The sequence below is a fragment of the Anastrepha ludens genome, chromosome 5 (assembly GCF_028408465.1).
Source record: "Anastrepha ludens isolate Willacy chromosome 5, idAnaLude1.1, whole genome shotgun sequence".
Classification (NCBI taxonomy): domain Eukaryota; kingdom Metazoa; phylum Arthropoda; class Insecta; order Diptera; family Tephritidae; genus Anastrepha; species Anastrepha ludens.
In genome coordinates, this window is record NC_071501.1 from 24,828,620 (window position 1) to 24,847,582 (window position 18,963).

At 40.4% G+C, this 18,963-nt stretch overlaps 1 protein-coding gene across 2 annotated transcripts in view; it reads left to right on the forward strand.

Annotated features, from left to right (window-relative positions):
* The first annotated feature begins 2,990 nt into the window (after window positions 1–2,990).
* LOC128864307 (myosin-G heavy chain) overlaps window positions 2,991–18,963 on the forward strand; it is a 55,377-nt gene continuing 39,404 nt past the window's right edge. The window contains exons 1-2 of one of the 2 annotated variants that reach the window (XM_054103909.1): window positions 2,991–3,568; window positions 3,652–3,941. In XM_054103909.1, the coding sequence (XP_053959884.1) occupies window positions 3,015–3,568; window positions 3,652–3,941 (844 nt within the window). In that variant the 5' untranslated portion in view covers window positions 2,991–3,014. Of the gene's footprint in view, window positions 3,569–3,651; window positions 3,942–9,037; window positions 9,339–10,727; window positions 11,015–18,963 lie in introns of those variants that run through there. The other variant, XM_054103910.1, reaches the window with a different exon arrangement.

Here is an 18,963-nt window from a genome sequence, read left to right on the forward strand (position 1 = left end):
AACAAAGCGCGCCAGTCGTTTCTTTCTCGCGCTAACCGGCGCCAATTGGACACACCAAGTGAAGCCAAGTCCTTCTCCACCTGATCTTTCCAACGCAGAGGAGGCCTTCCTCTTCCTTTACTACCACCAGCTGGTACCGCATCGAATACTTTCAGAGCCGAAACGTTTACATCTATTCAGACGACATGACCCAGCCAACGTAGCCGCTGGATCTTTATTCGCTGCGCTATATCTATGTCGTCGTAAAGCTCATATAGCTCATTGTTCCATCGCCTGCGATATTCGCCGTTGTCAACGTGCAAAGGTCCAAAAATCTTGCGTGGAATCGTTCTCTCGAACACTCTAAGCGTTGCTTCATCGGATGTTTGTTGTCATCGTCCACGCTTCTGCGCCATACGTTAGGACGGGCATGATGAGAGTCTTGTAGAGTCTGAGAGAGAGATGAGTCAGCTGTAAATAAAATTAGCTACCATTTCTCTACCTTTTTCACTTCTATTTGTTTCGAAGTAGGATGGGGTCCAATCTAATTAAGTTCCACTGTCAGCTTCGATAACCCTAGTGAAATTCGAAGTAGCCCAATTGCTTCGCTGGTATCACTTAATCGAGCCATACCACAGTGTCATATTCTAAATAACTTTTTTTTCCTTGTTCACTCCTCTCGGCCCCAACAAGACTCTTCCATCGTACAAGGTTCTGTGTTTTTGCACCGTCCCATGTGATGTCGGCTTCTGCTAGTTCGCACAACATCGACCTTCTCCAAGTGTTTTTTGGTCGACCGCGACCTCTGCTCCCTTGCGGGTTCCAGTTCAGTGCCATTCTCGTGATGCTATCTGGTATTTTTCTCAACATGTGGCCTATCCATCGCCACTTTCTGCATTTGATTTGCCTAAGAATGTGTTCCTCATTCGTTAATCTCCACAGTGCATCGTTATTGATGGTGTTTGGCCAGAATATTCTACAGATGATCCGGAGGCATTTGTCGGCCAAATATTGTAGCCTCTGTGTGATGGTGTTAGAGACCAGCCATGTTTCGCTTCCGTACAACAGTACGGACTTCATGCTTTAGCCGAATATTCGTAGTTTAGTGCGCTTGGAGATTTGCGAACTCCCTCATTCTGTATGCATTCGCCCGAATGTCGCCCTTGCTTTGTTTAGTATGCAGTTGACATCTTCGTCTGCTCCACCATCTGCCGTGATGATGCAGCCGAGGTAGCAGCAGCTTTCGACAAATTCCATCGGGCATCCGTCAACCAATATCTGCTTTACGTTATTGTGGTTAACTCTCATAGCCTTGATCTTGGCGATGTTGATCTCCAGTCCGACAGTGCGTGCCAGCGCGACTAGTTTGTCCGCCTTCGCTTGTATGTCAGAGATTTTGTGAGAGAATCGGCGAAGTCCAGGTCCTCAAGATATCTGGTGAAACTCCATACGATGCCTTTTTTGTGCAGGGTCAGTTAGCTCATGACGTCATCAAGGACGGTGGTGAAGAGAAGTGGCGAAAGAGGGCAACCTATGCCTGCGTTCGTTGTGAATGGATCGCTGATATCGCCTTTGTTCAGAGTTCTCGTAGAAAACTTCGATGAGGTTATTATCTTGGCGGGAACTCCCTTTCTACTCAGTGCTAGCCTCGCCTCGCGTCTCGTTTGATAGTGTCGAACGCTTTCTAGAAGTCGACGAACAGCATATAGAACGGGGAGCGCCACTCAACTGATTGTTCTACTATAATTCGAAGTATGTAAATCCATTATTTTTGCGTAAAATTCAAAACCTTATTTAAGTTGTTTCGGCTTGTCCGATTTGGGTCAAATATGCACCGTTGCTGTTTGTTGCAGAATTTGTTGCCATTTTAAAGGTAGCTTCATAATGCCTCTCTCATAGAACTTTTGGCCCTTATCGACGAAAAACTCTACATAATATTCGATTTTCATAATCTTCTGCTGTTACGAATTTCTTATCACTCAAAAAGTTTGGCAATGAGAGAAAAAGGTGGTAATCGCTTGGTGCCAGGTCCGCTATATGGCGGATGCATTAAAACTTCCCAGCCCAGCTCCCGGGTTTTTTGGCAAGTCACTACAAACATCTGAGACCTTGCGTTGGTGAAACACTCTGCCCAGCATGTGGAGAGGAGGATGAGATGGCGGATCACTTTCTGTGTAGCAGCATTCGCTCGAACCAGGCTTGAGGTCTTTGGTACTGATGTGTTAAGAAGCGACCACCTTGGCTCCTTGGCACCGCAAGATCTACTCAGATTTCTTCGGAGGTCGGATAAATTCAAATAAAATTAAAAAGGGAACCCCAGTCCAGCACAATGGACTTAACGTTGGCTGAGTGCTGTACTTGCTAGTTGTCCCGACAAAAAACAAAAACCGGGATAGAGTTTGCGGATATTTCCACCCTTCGTATTCTCTGCACCGTGCGCCTCTAGTTTATTTGCTTATGGTTTGATAGTTCGATTTCCGTCTCTCTAATTTCATCGCCATTTTATTGATGGAATACGGAAAATTTTTATTTAATTACCTGGCCCTGCCCGCAAGGCATCCTAAAAAGTGTTAAGTAAATTACCGATGTCGCGTTTTTGCTGGTGTTCGGAAGTAGCCGAGATGGTCGGAAGTAGCCGAATGGCGGGCGCTCTCCCCCTTCTTCCTATCTCTGCAGCTACGGCAAAAGTCATTTGAAAGAAAGTAAATTTTCTTGGGGTGAATTCCCAGTGAGCAGCGTTTCATAATAAGAGCTTTAGTGTGTCAATGGAAGAATGACAAAGCGAGGTCAGAGATTTAGATATTTTTTCATTGATACTTCGCCAAAGCTGCCTTGTGATAGAGATACTTGTAACATCTTTCATGTGTTACTTCAGTGATAGCCAATATTTTAGGACAGATTTGGGTCATTGTTAATGATACAACTAACGCAATCTTGTTTTTGAATTACGCTCTTATTATTAACACCTATTTTTTTCTAATTTTAAATAGATTTCTATAAAATAACATTGCGGCAATCTTCGCAATCAAAATGATATGTTGCTCCCGGATGAGACTTATGACGAACACGGCATACCTGAGACTGCACCCATAGTCGAACAACAACCACTAGATGAGTGTGCAACAGTTATCAACAACACCAACAAAAGTAAATGTTCCAAAACCAAAGTTAAACTTCCGCACAATCCACAGCAACGCAAAGGCTCACACTCAGGGAGTGCAGGTGCAACCAGCGGTAGTGGCAGTGGCAGTGCCGAGGGTAGTAGCGATGACAGAATTAGCGGCAATGGCATCGTATCATTTCCATATTCCACATCGAGTTTCTTCACCAATATTCTTGACACCTTGGGTGACATACTGCCGCAGTGCGAAGAATTTACACAACAACCTCAGGCGGGTCAAAGCGATGGCGAAGCGGCTGATAGTCCCAGTCTCAGCCTCAGCAGCAGCGACAGCGCGAATGGTGGCGATTATGGCATTCGTGTACGATTGACGGCGAACCCGGACATGCTGCGCGTTGTTTGCGATAATTTCCTGCGTCGGCATCGCATACGTCCGGACTTTTTCTGCCAGTATCAGCAAGCGATCAGGTGAGTTTCATTCGGTGCACTCTAAAAATGTACTAATGGGAGTTTCAATAACAAAAAAAAAATTGCTATGATTGTTTTTTTAGCGCTGCTGCATTATTGCAGCAACCCAAGCCAAAGAATGCAAAAACAGCGACTGTAGCATGCCACCAGCAACCCGTCACTGTAGCTGCTGAACAGTCTGTAGTTGCAACGAAGGCCGTAAAGGTGACAATAACAGCCGACGATGAGACGGAGCTGGAGCAGCAACAGCAGCAGCAGCAGCAGCGAAAAAATGCAGAATTGCGAAACCTTTATACATTGCCGCTGGTAAAGCACAAGAAAGCATGCAATACCACAACAACAACAAAGGTTTTGTCTAATGTTGCTGCCACAGGTAAGTGCAATACGATCGCGTGTCAAAAATTTAGAACAATAGCAGCCATGATGTCAGAGTATTTTAATTGCAACAACGTGCTGAAATTCTCATGTTATTACTTTTTTGCTATTAGCTTTAGCCATTCATACGAATTCTTGTCAATTAAGTTACAGAAATATCTGCTATGCGAAATTCGAATCGAAAGTTGTGAGAACTTTTTTGATGGGAAAATGTTTTTTGGGATAAATCCTTATGAGGTAAAAATGGATTTGGAAATGGATTTCCATAAAAGCTTCGTAGTACTTTTTTTATCAAGAAATATATTATACTAGCAACTGTTTCGTATAGTAAAGGGTCTCGCAAAAGTGACGCCTAGATGTCAGTAGTGAATAATTCCTAAACAGTACCTTTTTTATGGCATCTTTGATATTTATCAAGTGGACAGATATACAATTTTATATGATTTAGAACAACGCGTTAAAATTAGTGAAATTTATTATGAAAATTACCGATCTTTAAAAATAAAATCGCAAAATTAATGATGATTTTGCTGAAAATAATCGCCCGGGTGAGTCGATAATTTGGAGGTTGCCAAAAAAATTTCAAAACACTGGTTTTTTCGAAGATAGAGAAGGGATTGCTGGAAGTTCTTTTGAGAACTTTTGCTGCTGTAGCGCAAAGATTCGCTGAGTAAACTTCATTACTTAGCTCCCATTACTTAGTCTCTTAATGAAATTAATAGAATTTTTTATAGTCCCCGCCTTCATTTTTCGTTACCAGATCTCTGCTTTCCTCTAAGCGGAACTCATACTACTTTTAAGTTTTTTTCTAAAGTTGAGCAACAAGCGAGATGTAACCACAAAACCTTTGCAATACATTTCTCGTCGATGAACCTACATTTCTAAAGTCCCTTTAAGTCCTTTTTACAAGTCTATTTCCAAACATGGGCAAGCATGTGAAAAAAGGACGTACTCTGAGTGACGCCATAAATGAGGTGTGGTTATTAAATATCAAGAATGTCGCTGTAAATATCTTATTTTGATTTAGTACGTATTTATTTCCATCTTCATTGTACTAACGTCTTCTAACATTCTATCTAATCTAGAATGTTCTTTTCTACTAGTGTTTCTTTTAACACAAATATCATCTTAAGAAGAAGTTAGCAGTCAAGCGGCACAAGATCGGGCGAATAAGGCGGTTGATCTACCACTGGGATGCTGTATTTGGCTGTTTATAAAACCCTTTACAACATCATGACGCTCAAAAATCGCTGAAAAAATGTTCAGCTCTCAAATCCTTCTCCCCACTATATCATTCAACAAAGAAAATTTCTACCATCCCGGCTTTTACCCTCAAATTTTCACTCTATTACGTCCGACAACGGAATTTTGCAGCAATTTTGCTGTACTAATCGTATCGAAATCTGTTTAGGAAAGTTATTCTGTCTAGAACTGAGACCTTTTCGATAAGATCCGAATAAAATTATACGAACTTTCCGATTTTGCAAATGAGTTTGGATTGTTGGTTTAGATTATGTTTGGTTTTTTTTTGTAGTATCATATTTAAGTCGGGCTATAGGCTCAACCTCACTTATGGGCATTCAAGCATCCTTAGAAACTTTGGGTTCATCCCCTGTCAACGGATCAATGTCTCAATATGTCAAATGTATGTATCAATATATACAACCGAAACTTTCTTCACTCATATTCCATCAAGGGAAGAGTGGACGAGATGCTACACTTGGGGACAGGGCCTGGTGAACTTGTTCACGGATGGATCGAACTTGGAAGGAAAAGTTGGCGAAGTTGGAAGGAAAAGTTGCGAAGAGCTCCCCATCAGACTCAAATTCAGGTTACCGGACCACTGCAGTGTGTTCCAGGCAGAGATAGCCGCAATCAAGGCGGCAGATGATTGGCTGTTCACATGCGTACTAACAGTCAGGAAAGTATATATTTACTAAGACAGCCAAGCGGCAATAGGCACCCTCGGGTCAGTGATGGTGCATTCGAAACTGGTCAACGAATGCCAGGCCTCACTTTCGTCTGCGTCCGAATTCTTTGACATAAGCCTCATATGGGTTCCTGGTTATAGCGAGATGGGGGGAAACTGTGAGGCGGATAAGCTGGCCAGACAAGGGACATGTAAGGGGATTTCTCCGTGAAGGTAGAGAATTGGGATCGGTCTGCTCCTGGAAATATGAGATTTACGCTAACTCAGCAAGCGCTGGTTAAGTACACACACTTGTAAGGTCACCTCTCAAATCTTGCGGGAGACTTGGAATTACCTCGAGTCGTTTTTGCGTCGAATGTATGGAGGATGAGGTCGAATCATCTCAGCATCTTCTCCTTAGCTGTCCTGCTCTGGCTGGGTAAAGGTCTAGAACCACACTCTAAACGCATCCTCCTAACTATCCCCCCTATATTATATATATACATATACAGGGTGGCCCAAATAAGACCTGTTAAGCACAAATAACGTTTGTATTTTTTGACATATTTATTTTTCTCTTTTTGTATTGTAGGTTATAATTGAATTGTTGGAAATTTATTATGGAACCCTACAGTAAAACACAACGCGTTAAAATTATCGAGTTTTTCTATTCTTACACAATTAGCCACACAAATTGATTTTTTAAATAATGTTTTGATGTCGGATGAAGCGCATTTCCATTTGAATGGTTATGTCAACAAACAAAACTGTAGATTGTTGGGCTCAGAAAATCCAAGGGCAACACACCAACATCAGTTGCACCCATCTAAATGTACTGTTTGGTGCGGTGTTATTTCCACTAGAGTTATCGGTCCATATTTCTTCGAAAATGAGAAAGAAACGCCTGAATCGATTTTAGGAGCTTCTTACAGAACATTGATTGAAAACTTTTTGCGACTAATAACGGGGCAGTAGCCTAATTTGTGGTTTCAACAAGATGGAGCAACTGCGCATACTGCTAGGCAGTAGTCTTTAGACATTAGTACTTCTTATTTGGGCCACCTTGTATATATTTATATATATACCCTTTTTGGGTGTTTGGCCGAGCTCCTCCTCCTATTTATGGCGTGCGTCTCATTTTTTATGAGGAGCTTTTTCATGGCAGAAATACACTCGGAGGCTTGTCATTGCCTGCCGAGAGGCGACCGCTATTAACTTTTTCTTCAGTTTTGATCTTTCACCTAAATTCGAACCTAAGTTCTCTCTAAATTCCGAATGGTAGTCATACACCACGCCGAATGGATACAGCGGCCACAAGGTATTTCTTTAGTAGTGATACTATTGGCTTATAACTAGAAGCCCGCATAGGTTAACTTTCTGCGGTAATTAATTTGCAGTTACTCTTGTAAGAGCTCGGCTCCATTTCCAATACCTAATCTGGATCCATTGGTAAGATATAATATTGTTTACTATGTAGGCTACCAGGAATTGGCTCCTATCTAGCGAGAAAATGAAGATGGAACGTCGTATGGAGGTATTAGGTGAACTGAATCGTGTTATCAGTTAAATTAGACTAGATTCCAAAAAGTCGAAGCCACTTAATTTCACTTAAGATCTTTTTGTCTCTATGTCTGATTGATCCATGTGACATCAAAAACCTTATAAGTCGAATTATTCTGATCCTTATATTCCTCCAATTCTCGACTAGTTCCTCTCCTTGTTTAGTGCTCTCCGCCGGACCACTGTGGCCTTATATAGTTTGTCCCTCCGCTGGCATAATCGTGCCGTCAAGCCAAACTGTACCACTTCAGTTTGTAAAGTATTCGTTGCGACTTCAGCGTTACTGGCATGAGGAAAGAATAGTCGCGTCTACAATGGGAGTGCAGCGTAAATTCTCAGTAGGACCGAGCTCTAAGTTCTATTTTTAATGCTGCCTTAAAAATAAAGGGACTTACAGTTCTATGTCACGTCCGATTGGTAAATGGCGTTATGAGAAGCTTTTTTATGGCAGCGATACCATTGTCTGCTGTTGCAGGCAATCTATCATTTGATGTTGCAAGCTCACAAATGAACCCAGAGCAATATAATGGTAATCATGCACAAGCCCACTCGGCTACGGCGGTCGCTTTTAATTTTTTACAAGGAGCAACGCCGTACACCTTCACCCGGCATTGTTAGACAATAACTTGACTCAACTTCCAATCGTCCACGAAACTGATTCCCTCAGTAACACTCTTAGGTATATCAATTCGTCTAGAGCTTCAGCGGTTTGACCGCTTCTCTGCCCTCGGGGGATCATCCCCGTGTGCCATGTCGTTTTCTACTTCTCAAAACACGGGCTCTTTCTGGCCGTGGCTGCTATAGACAGCTACATTCTTGAGAAAGATTTACCTAAAACTTCGTTAAGGTGTAGATCACTAACTTCGCTTGGGGATAAGCGACTATCGTGCTTTGTTGACCTCCTCAATTTTTGCGTAGTCTAGTCGTTAGAGTAACGGAAGAAGAGGAAATAAGTGAAATTAAAAGAAGCGAAGGAAATACAATTGAAAATGCATCAACTAATAGATGTTGAATCCTGAATTCACCTCAGCAACATGATTTTTTATCACTTCTATTTGCGAGGGTGTAATGATCACAACAAACGTCACAGTTAGGATCGGTAAAACGTTGCATACTTATAGGCACTTGCAAGTGAACTCGTAGTTTGTTTGAGCTTAGTTAGAATTTCATGAAATCAGAATTAATGCAGCTGATTCCATCACTACCACACATACAGCCACTAGACCATTGTTGTGCTCCACGTGCAACAAGCAATCGTTTGCGCTCTCCCCATGTTGTTTGTCTATTAAAAATTGCCTTGACTACCTGTTGCCAATAACCACTTCGAGCTCTGAGAGCTTATTGTGGCCAGCAGCCTAAGCATTGCTCTCCAGCACTTTGCATCACTTTGGTTGGTTTGTTTGCGGTTGACGGTATGGGAGTGTGCGCGCTCAGGTGTTGTGACGAGAGCAGAGCCAATGGCGCATGCACGACCTGTTGCTACAGCTCAGCGTAGCGCTCATGGTGGTGGTCGCGGCACAAAACGAGTATTTTGTGGTGACATTGCGCGCAGGTAAACATTTTTGCCACAAGAGAACTAAGCCAATTTGCGTTTTGTTAGTCTTGAGAGAGCAGTGAGAGTGTTAAGATGTGCTTGACGGGTGTTTAATTTTTGAGTATTTAAATTGAGACAAAAAAAAAAACAAATATATATGTATGTACATATAAATGACAAATTAGTTGCATATATGCAGATAAATTGAAAATATTTAGTGAGCAAAAGTGCGCTTGAGTATTGTGAGAAAAAATTCATTTGAAGTGTTGAATGCAAAGTAGCAGTAATTTGCAGCATTAAAGTGCTTTAAAAAATTTGAAAATTTATTACTTGGAAAAATTTATATCCATCGCTTTGCATATACACACATAGGAGTATCCACAAAAGTGTCCGTATGTATGTGGCTGTGTATGCCATTTCAATGGTGTGTGGTGGCGGTGTCCAATATGCCAGTTAAGAAGAGTTCGCTGGCGCATATAAGTATGTATGTGTTTGTGTGTGCGTGAGTTGTTGCCCGTTCGGTGTTGTGTGTATCCGTTGATCGGTTTGCCTGTCTGATCGGCAGCACAGCGCAGTGTGTGGAGCTGCCGGACAAGTTACCAGTTCTGAAAAGTGTTGCTAAAACAAAAAGGTGGAGGTATGAAAATACAACAATAACAAAAACAAAGCACGACTAATCCTACAGCGAAGACAAAGCAAAGCAGAGCGCAATAAGCAAACAAAGAAAAAAACTAAACAACCAAAACAAAAACAATAACAATAATCAAACGTAACGAATAATCAAAAGCATTACTGCAATCAAGAAAAGTATTCGAGGTAGGCAGCAAACGTCCAGACGCTGCGGTATTTCGGATTCGTACGCCACCCGCTCAGCCGCTTACGCTTCCCACGTCCTCGTTTACGATTTAGGCTATTTTTGTTTTTTTTATTTTATTATTTATTTTTTATAACATTTTTTGTTGTTGTGTTTTTGCGTCGCACAGTTTGGACTGTCACTCGTCGCGCGTCTGCATCTTTGTTGTTGTAGTGCTTTTGCTCTCCACCTTGCAACTGTATTGGTGGTGTTGGCAGTTTCACTTGTTGTGGTGCATCACTGGAGGCCATAAGCGCACAAATTCCTGTGCAAAGGAAGCTGGAGCACCACAAGCGACACCAAACAAAACAAAAAAACAATAACAAAATTAACAACAACAAGGCAGTGTTCATTTGAGGCAACCGCGCGCGTTGCGAGTAATAGATACAGTTTGGCAACTTCCGCGCCGTCGCCGCTGCCACCTATCCCGATCACTCCTATTTCAGCACCGCTGTTGTTGTTGTTGCTTACCGATTTTATGTCTGTATGTATGTGCGCGGTCCACACCATGCAAGTATAAACCTGTTCTGTGCACAGCGCCTGCAACAACGACATCAATGTGCCACATTTTCGTGGTATCCACAAGATTTGAATTCACTGTCGCGCCGCGTTAAAGTTAGCTAAACAGCCGTGTTCCAGTCGCGTACGTATTTACTTGTTTGCTTATTCCCGTTCGCGCTATTGCAACACATTGCGCGTCGTTGCCTTTGCCGTTGCCGTGGCCGCCCTTTGCTCGACGCCGTGCGCAATTTGTGGTGAATATTTTCGAATTCCATTTCGATTCTGCCATTCCATGCGATACTTATACGAGTTCTGCCCAATTTGAAGGCGCCACCACCACACAACTACGCTACCAATCATTCGCACACACACACACACACACACATAGTGAATTTTCACACTACTCGTATCTTCTCATCCATAAAAGGCTCATCAGCAGTTACGGCGCAGGAAAGGAGTGCAATACGAAAAAGCAACAACCTGATTCCTGATTCAAACCTATTCTACTAGCGCGATTTCTGTAGTCGTATATGGGCGCGCATGCAGCTGTGTGTGTTTTCGCTTGCGTCGGTAGTAGTGTACATTCACAACGTGACAAAACTGAAGACAAATGTTAATCAACGATGGCCACATTAGGCCTGTCAAAAGTTTTCATTCTGGATAAATATTTCACCGAATTGCAGAAGTTTTGGGAGACTGAGAAGAAGTTGCAAGGTGAGTTCCAAGGCAAATACTTATGTGCATGTGGGTTTCTTATGTTAGAATTCCTTATTAGAATGTATCGAACGAATCGAATTACTAGCAGAAAAATGTATAAATATTGCATTCGTTTCGATAAGCTCCATTAAAGGGTGAGTTGTAGCGGCTGAAAGTTTAATTGGTAGATGTACTAGTATACATAGTATCTTTACTAAAATTTGTTTTTTTTTTCGTGATGCTATCCCCTAAATTTGTTTTGAGTTAAAAAAAATGGGATACCTATTTTTTTAATTTTTTTTTTAAATAAATTTTTTTTTTTTAATTTTTTTTTTAAATTCAATGTATGTATATCCGAGCCGTGAACGCTTTACATATTAGTTTGAGGGACAATAAATCCATTATTTTCTCAGTAGATGGCTGTAGTGATCGATATCTCAAAAGTTTAGGAATTTAAAAATTGTTGGAAAAAAAAATCTAAATTTTCAAATGAAGTCGTGAAAAAGTTTTCATGTGATAAAATTATTTCTTACCCAAAAATTCATTTATACTTCCTTGCAGGATGCAACTGCTAATATACCGTTAAAGTTTCAAGTCCACGGGTAAAAATTAATTCGGGTTATAACTGCTGGCCGGGTTGAAAAATTTCATTTCGGGGAAAGCGAGCTTCATACGGTACGAATTGGTGCAGAAGACCCCTGCGCCAGAGTTCAAAATAGATTTATTTAGAAATTTCCCCCACATAAATTCTTTGAGTATGTCATTTCAATTGTGTCCTGGTACGATACCAGTTTCCCAAGACATCTTGAGGCCTGGACTGCGCCGATGACATCTGTCTCCTCTCTCACAAACTCTCTGACATTCAAGTGTAGGCGGAGAGACTAGTCGCACTGGCACGCACTGTCGGATTGGAGGTCAACATCGCCAAGACCAAAGCTATGAGAGTTAACCATAATAACGCAAGGCAGATATTGGTTGACGGATGCCCGATGGAATTTGTCGAAAGCTGCTGCTACCTCGGCTGCATCATCACGGCAGATGGTAGAGCAGAATGCATACGGTAAGGGGAAATTCGCAAATCCCCATATTCGACTCATGCGTAAAGGCAGTATTGTTGAACGGAAGCGAAGCATGGTTGGTTTCTAACACCATCACACAGAGGCTACAATCTTTCGTCAACAAATGCCTGCTCATCATCTGTAGAATATTCTGGCTAAACACCATCAGTAACGACGCACTGTGGAGATTAACGATTTAGGAACACATCTTTAGGCAAATAAAATGCAGAAAGTGGCAAAGGATAGGTCACACATTGCGAAAACCACCAGATAGCATCACGAGAATAGCACTGGACTGGAACCCGCAAGGAAGCAGAGGTCGCGGTCGACCAAAAAACACTTGGAGAAGGTCGATGCTGCGCGAACTAGCAGATGCCGACATTACCCGGAATGGTGCAAAAACAACAGCACAGAACCGTGTACGATGGAAGAGTCTTGTTGAGGCCCTATGCTCCCGGGAGTAGTAAACAAGCACATCTTTTAAGCAAAACCAAAAAAAAAATCTGAATTCTTGAAATTTCGTCATTGGTCCAGGTTAGGTTAGGTCAGGTTACAATGGTTACCTAGAGTGTGGACATACGTGGACGAAGAAATCAAATTTATTCTTTGCGATACGATTGTAAGGAAATCAAGGTGAAGGAAACTGATAGAACGAAAAGAGAGAGAAAAAAGGGTGGGGCGAAGGAGAGGAGTTGCGTACATGTGGATTCCGAGCGATGACTGAGTTACGGTTCTGTTAACCGCTGGTGAAGGTCATCCAATTTTTAATATCCTTCGATATTATCGAATCCTGCAAGCCAGGCTGATCAGGCCGCTGAAATGTTGAATGGTGTTTATGGTTCCGATGCTGTGACAGCTAATTACGTGCAATTTTGGTTTCGTCGATTCCGCTCGGCCATTTCTGATGTTAAATAAATAAATAAAATAAAAAATAAAATTTAACCGGCATATTAGTACTCGTAGTATCGCCCAGGAGCTAAAGATCGACTATAAAACAATTTTAAAACCATTTGCGCAAAAGTATCACGCAAAAATAATGGATATCTTTTCCCCTAATATACCTATGTACATGTTATGTATACATACAAAAGATTTTGGAAAAGTTTATTTAGTTTACTCAAAATTTCAGGATGGCGGTCCTCGACCTTTGAATGTTTTCTTTTTTGCACGATTATTCATGAAGTAAAAAAATTATGTACAATACAAAACTCCGAGTCGAAATTACACAATAAGCTGTAAGTTATTCGTTGTCGATTATAGCCTGGCATTTTCTTCATGCTTTGAACCAGCTTTTCTGCGTAGACTAGATTTTGCAAACTTGACGCACGAGTTGCTTTAAATCATGGACTGGTCTTCTGGCAAGATGCGTTTTCATAGTTCCCCACACATTTTCAATGGGGTTGTCATCAGGGGACTGGGAAGGTCAGTCCAATACTGTGACGCCATTTTCTTGTTTTGTTGCTTCTCAATTTGTTTTTCCGTGAGCAGTGGTTTTGATGATGTGGGACGGTAGGATTTGTTCAGTCGACGTTCGATGATGTTGATACTCACATCTATCCCCTTTTCAGCAAAAACTGGGAACTTTGCTTGACGTGGTCACAAAGAAGAGTCCCGCTTAAAAAGTTGGACGAAAGTGATCCTTCTTCTTTGTCGTCACTCGCTTCAAGCCGCGCTCGGAAAAGTCATCAACATTTTTGTACACCTTATTCCGCTGATTCCACATCCCAACAAACTTTTTTGATTTTTTAAACTACTTTTGCAGCCATGGTGTAAGATAATTTCGGCCCTCTCGTATGCGTGCAGAAAAATACCGCCTCAAAACGCTTCGCGTACTACTCACTCATTTTTGTTTGGTTGCGTTTACGGGAAAGTTTTGAACGACACTAACCTACCGACACTATTATGCAGCAAAAAGCAGAAAGAAATATATCTTGAAGTTACAAAAAAAAAACCGGTTCTTTTCTTTTGACACAGACTGTATATATACATATATAATTGGCGCGTACACCCTTTTTTTTGGGTGTTTGGCCGAGTTCCTCCTCTTATTTGTGGTGTGCGTCTGGACCTGCAGTTTTAAGCCGACTCCAAACGGCAGATATTTTTTTATGAAGAGCTTTTTCATGGCAGAAATACACTCGGAGGTTTGCCATTGCCTGCCGAGGGGCCACTGCTACTAGAAAAAACTTTTTCTTCATTTTCATTTTTCACCGAGATTCGAACCTGCGTTCTCTCTGAATTCCGAATGGTAGTCACGCCCCAACGAATTTGACTATGACCGCCATAACGGTCGTACCATAATTTGCCTTCGCTAAAGTGCAATGGTTCAAAATTCCTTAACAGAATCTTTCTCTCGAACAATCCAAACGATGTCATCGTCCAATATTCTTCTGCGCCATATAATACAAGTAGAATGGCATGATTACAAAACTAGAAAGTGCTATTGTTGTTGATCGAGAGAGAAAATTACTCCTCAATTGCCTACATACTTAGTTCAAAGTTGCACTTGTTGCCAAGAGAAGATAATCTCTAATCTAATCTAGGACTTCAATTAATAGCCTACATCAGGGATTTTACCGGACGCGTGAAGCACTGCCAGCAAAGCCGAGGCGGCCATATGAATGAAGTACTGTTCCACACATTATAACTTGAAGTTAGCTTTAAAATAATGACACTGTTGTTTTATTTACAATAAATTTGCTTTCTGTTAAAATTATATGGCCACCCTATTACATTACGTTACAAAAGTTACAAAGCGCCTTTGGTGCGATGAATAAACCAAAGTGCATAGGTAAATTATATTCACTTCTTCAGTTTATGTCAATATTAATTATTTCTTATTCGTTTATAAATAGAAAATAAAACTGAACACCGTTAAATGCATTAAAGCGTGAAATGAAAGTTGCTTAAGCAATTCAAATATATGGGCCAAGCTAAAGGTTATTAACTAGCATTCGAATGTATCAGCTTTCATGTCCACTAAGAGGTTTTACTATTTGATTTTATGTGCTTCATGGCTTTTCCAAACTAACACCTCAATTTAGCTGGGTTTTTAAACGCTGCAGGCGATCTTTTACTCCAAACCGAGTTTCAAGAGAGCACACATTAATGTTTGTATTTTTGCGTGGAATAAATTAGTTTTTGTATGTTTCTAATATAATGAAGTACATACTTATATATAAAGGGGTTTTCAAAAGACGCCACCAGATATTGTTTTAAGGGGTTAGGGGTAGGCAGAATTAAAAAAAATTGAATTTTTGCATTTTCTTAAAGTATAATATCTTAAAAATATTGTGTGGAAATTTAAAGTGAATCTGACAAATACTTTTAGAGTTATTCAGCAATTAACAAAAGCCGTTCGGAGCGTTCGAGAGCAAGTAGCAAAACTTTAAATGCGTTTTTCTCAAAACTATGTTTTTTGAACTGATGATCACTGTAACTTAAAAACCGCTTGGCAGATTTCAATAAAATTTATTCCGCTATTGAAAAACATAAAAAATTCATGCCTGATCGAAGGATGTTTTTTTCAAAAATTTCGATTTGTTTAACCATTAATTGTCGGTTTTTTTCTCGAATATCTGAAAAATATTTCCTGAGGCCGTTGTTAACTTTGAAACAAACAAAACAAATTCTTCTTGTCTGATTGATTTCAGATGAATCTCCAAGGACTTGTGATGATCACCGCAAGAGACGTCTGGAGAAACGGACTCTACACAAACAGTGATAACTTTTACAATTATTAAATTTTTTTCATAATTTTGCTAAAGTCAAGTATTAAAGCCATGTTCTTACTTGTGTAAAATAAAGCAACTGACTAGCAAAAAACAGTGATTGAGAATCATCATTTTTTGGGCCTCTGATTAACCCTAACCCCTTAAAATAAAACATGTACAAATTTAGATTCTTTTACACAGGTTTTCATTCAAAATACGACTCCTAACAATTATATGAGAAAAGTGACACCATTCATATGTCTACCATGAACCCCTCTACCGGTATCCGCCTATCCGCCTATCAGTCGATTCAGAAAAGCCTAATTGTAGAGAACGTCGAGATATGGAAGTTGAAGGATGTTCGGCGTGCAGTTTTTGGTATGCCAATCCTTTTTCTATCCTCGACAGAACCAGTTCTGCAGTCCTTTCTCTTTCTAGTTCCGGAAAGAAAAAAAATTTTTAAAATTTTTTAATAATTGCTTTTATTAAACTTTCATTAAAAAGGAATACCAGAAATATGAAATTCAACTTGAAGAAATCGCACACCACACAGAGTGCCACATGTGAATCGGAGTCGTTCGAGGGTTATTCTGAGGGTGACAAAATCTCAGCTCTCACATTTTGTAGGCATCCTCTCCTTTTCGTCCTATCGCTTTCCTTAACCTCTTTTTCCCCCTTGCAATGGTATCACAAAGATGAACTAAACTTCTTTCGCCCAAGTGGACCCACTTTCTGGACAGGTTTCTGGAGTAGCCCAAATTTATATTCTTGGAACTAAGACTTGTTACACCTTTCTTCTGGAAAAATCCTTTGGAATAATAATGAAAGCGGTCCTTAGGAAAGGAAAACTTTCCTTAGCCCTACATGGAAAACTGAACTTTATAAGCATGCGAATCTTTTTTAGGTAATTTTGGACATCAGAATGCTACTAAATTTACTAGTGCTTGTGAGACTTATCACACAGATATGCTTATTGTTATACGAGGACGGTTAATATTAGTTTGTGGAAAAAGGAACCCATTATTTTCTCGGTATGGATGGTTGGCTGTAGTGATCGATAAAACGAGGAATAAACTTTAAATTATCGTTGTCAAGGTGGCATTTCACACTAAAAAAATTCTTTTGCTGTTTTTTGTGAATTGGAAGTAAATGGAAGTCAACAAAGAGAAAATTCGGTACATTTTATAGTTTTTCTTTGATAAAGGCGAAAAGATGAAAATGCAAAGCAGACCGTTGAAATTGTGAATGGTATTTATGGTGCCGATACTGTAACAGCTAATTACGTGCGATTTTAATTTCGTCGATTCCATTCAGGCATTTTTTGAAGTTAAAGAAAATGTCGAAACTTAAAATCACAGAAATAATCGAAGTTGATCGGTATGTTAGGAGTCGTAATGGATTATTATATATTTTATTATTATTATATATATTATCACGAAGATGGAAATCCTTAGAACGCGGCGAATCCCCTTAGACACGAGTGTTGTACCACTAATTAAACTCAAAAATGATTTGCCAGGATATATAACTGACCATTTTTGGTAGATATTGGCATATAACAGAGTAATCTCATATCGACACCATTATTTTGAAAATATATATACAATACTCTTTGACCCTTAAGAATCTAAGTTTGAATAATTTGACGGTTATATGTATGAAAGGTTGATCTAACTGATCTATGATGTGGAATTTCTGTCAAGGACCAATGAGGACTCAACCTCAAAGGTAGACAACGCCTCGACTGCCGCCTGTCGCTCAGAATGGAAATTACTCATTCCGGAGGTTTCTGTCTAAGTTGATCTTTGTACATAGACAGATAGCATACACTTCCGCTTTGAGGATCCTGCAAACACTACCCATCGGCACAGACCGCTTTGTTTTGGACCCATATACTCCAGCACATGTGCTTTCTGGTGTCAACAGGAGAGTAGATACCAAGAAGTAACCGAGGCTGTGGACTTCTCATAATGAATCGAAGCCAAAGAAGACCGAGATGGCTCTATTGGTTTACAAGGACTTGACGTGATGTGATAGTTAATGTGAATGATCGATTACCTTCAAATCGACATATGCTTGAATTATTCAGAGTAAGAAAAAAAAATATTTTTTGATGCCGAAAAAAGGTCTATTGTATCAACACAACTATCGGTCAGTCTATAAGTTCGTGCGTATTTTACCCGTAATCTCAATTTTGTAGGATTTTTGCATACAAAAAATTATTCGCGGAATATAACGGAACTATTTGATATATTGTGCATTCAACAAGTGATTTTAATCGAGGATAGAAGCACGTGTTGTTAAAAAATAAAATGGAATCTTCGAACGCGTATAAGAGGCATATTTTGTATTTTTTTATAAAAGTGGTAAAAATGCAACAACTGCTGCTGCAGAAATAAACACTGTTCACGGTGGTTTTCAAAATTCCGAAGTGGTAACTGCGACGTGGAGGATGCCCTGCGCTGGTCGCCCTGAAGTCTTTAACTCCGACGCCTTGCACGAACTCGTGGAAGCTGAGCCAAATTTGACAGTGGATATGATAGCTCAGAGGTTAAATTCATCGCATGGAACAGTTCACAGGCACCTGGTTCAGTTGGGAAAAGTTTCAAAGCTGGGGAAAATGGGTTCCGCATAGACTTTCCGTCGCCAACCTTCAGCAGAGAGTGAATGTGTGTTCTCAGCTGCTGCAACGGCTTGAAAGTGAAAGTTTTTTGAACCGTATCGTTACTGGTGATGAAAAATGGGCCCTTTTCAATAATCATGTTCGCAAACGCCAATGGTTAGATAAAGATGAAATACCTAAACCGACCCCTAGAGATGGCCTTCACCCCAAGAAGATTCTCCTCAGTCTATTTGGTAGGATATGGCCTGTATTGTTTATTATGAACTTCTGGAACCAAACCAGACGATAACTGCTGATTATTATTCCCATCAGCTATCAAACCTGAATGAGGCACTTAAGAAAAATCGACCGTCTTTGGTGAATAGACGCAAAGTTTTGTTTCACCACGACAACGCAAGACCTCACACCGCAAGGCAAACATTAGGCAAGCTGAACGAGCTCGAATGGGAGATACCACCATACTCTCCGGATATTGCTCCTTGTGATTATCACCTTTTCCGTGGACTTCAATCCCATATGAGCAACAAGAACTACTCCTTAAAAGAAGCTAAAAAAAGGGATATCGAAGCGTATTTT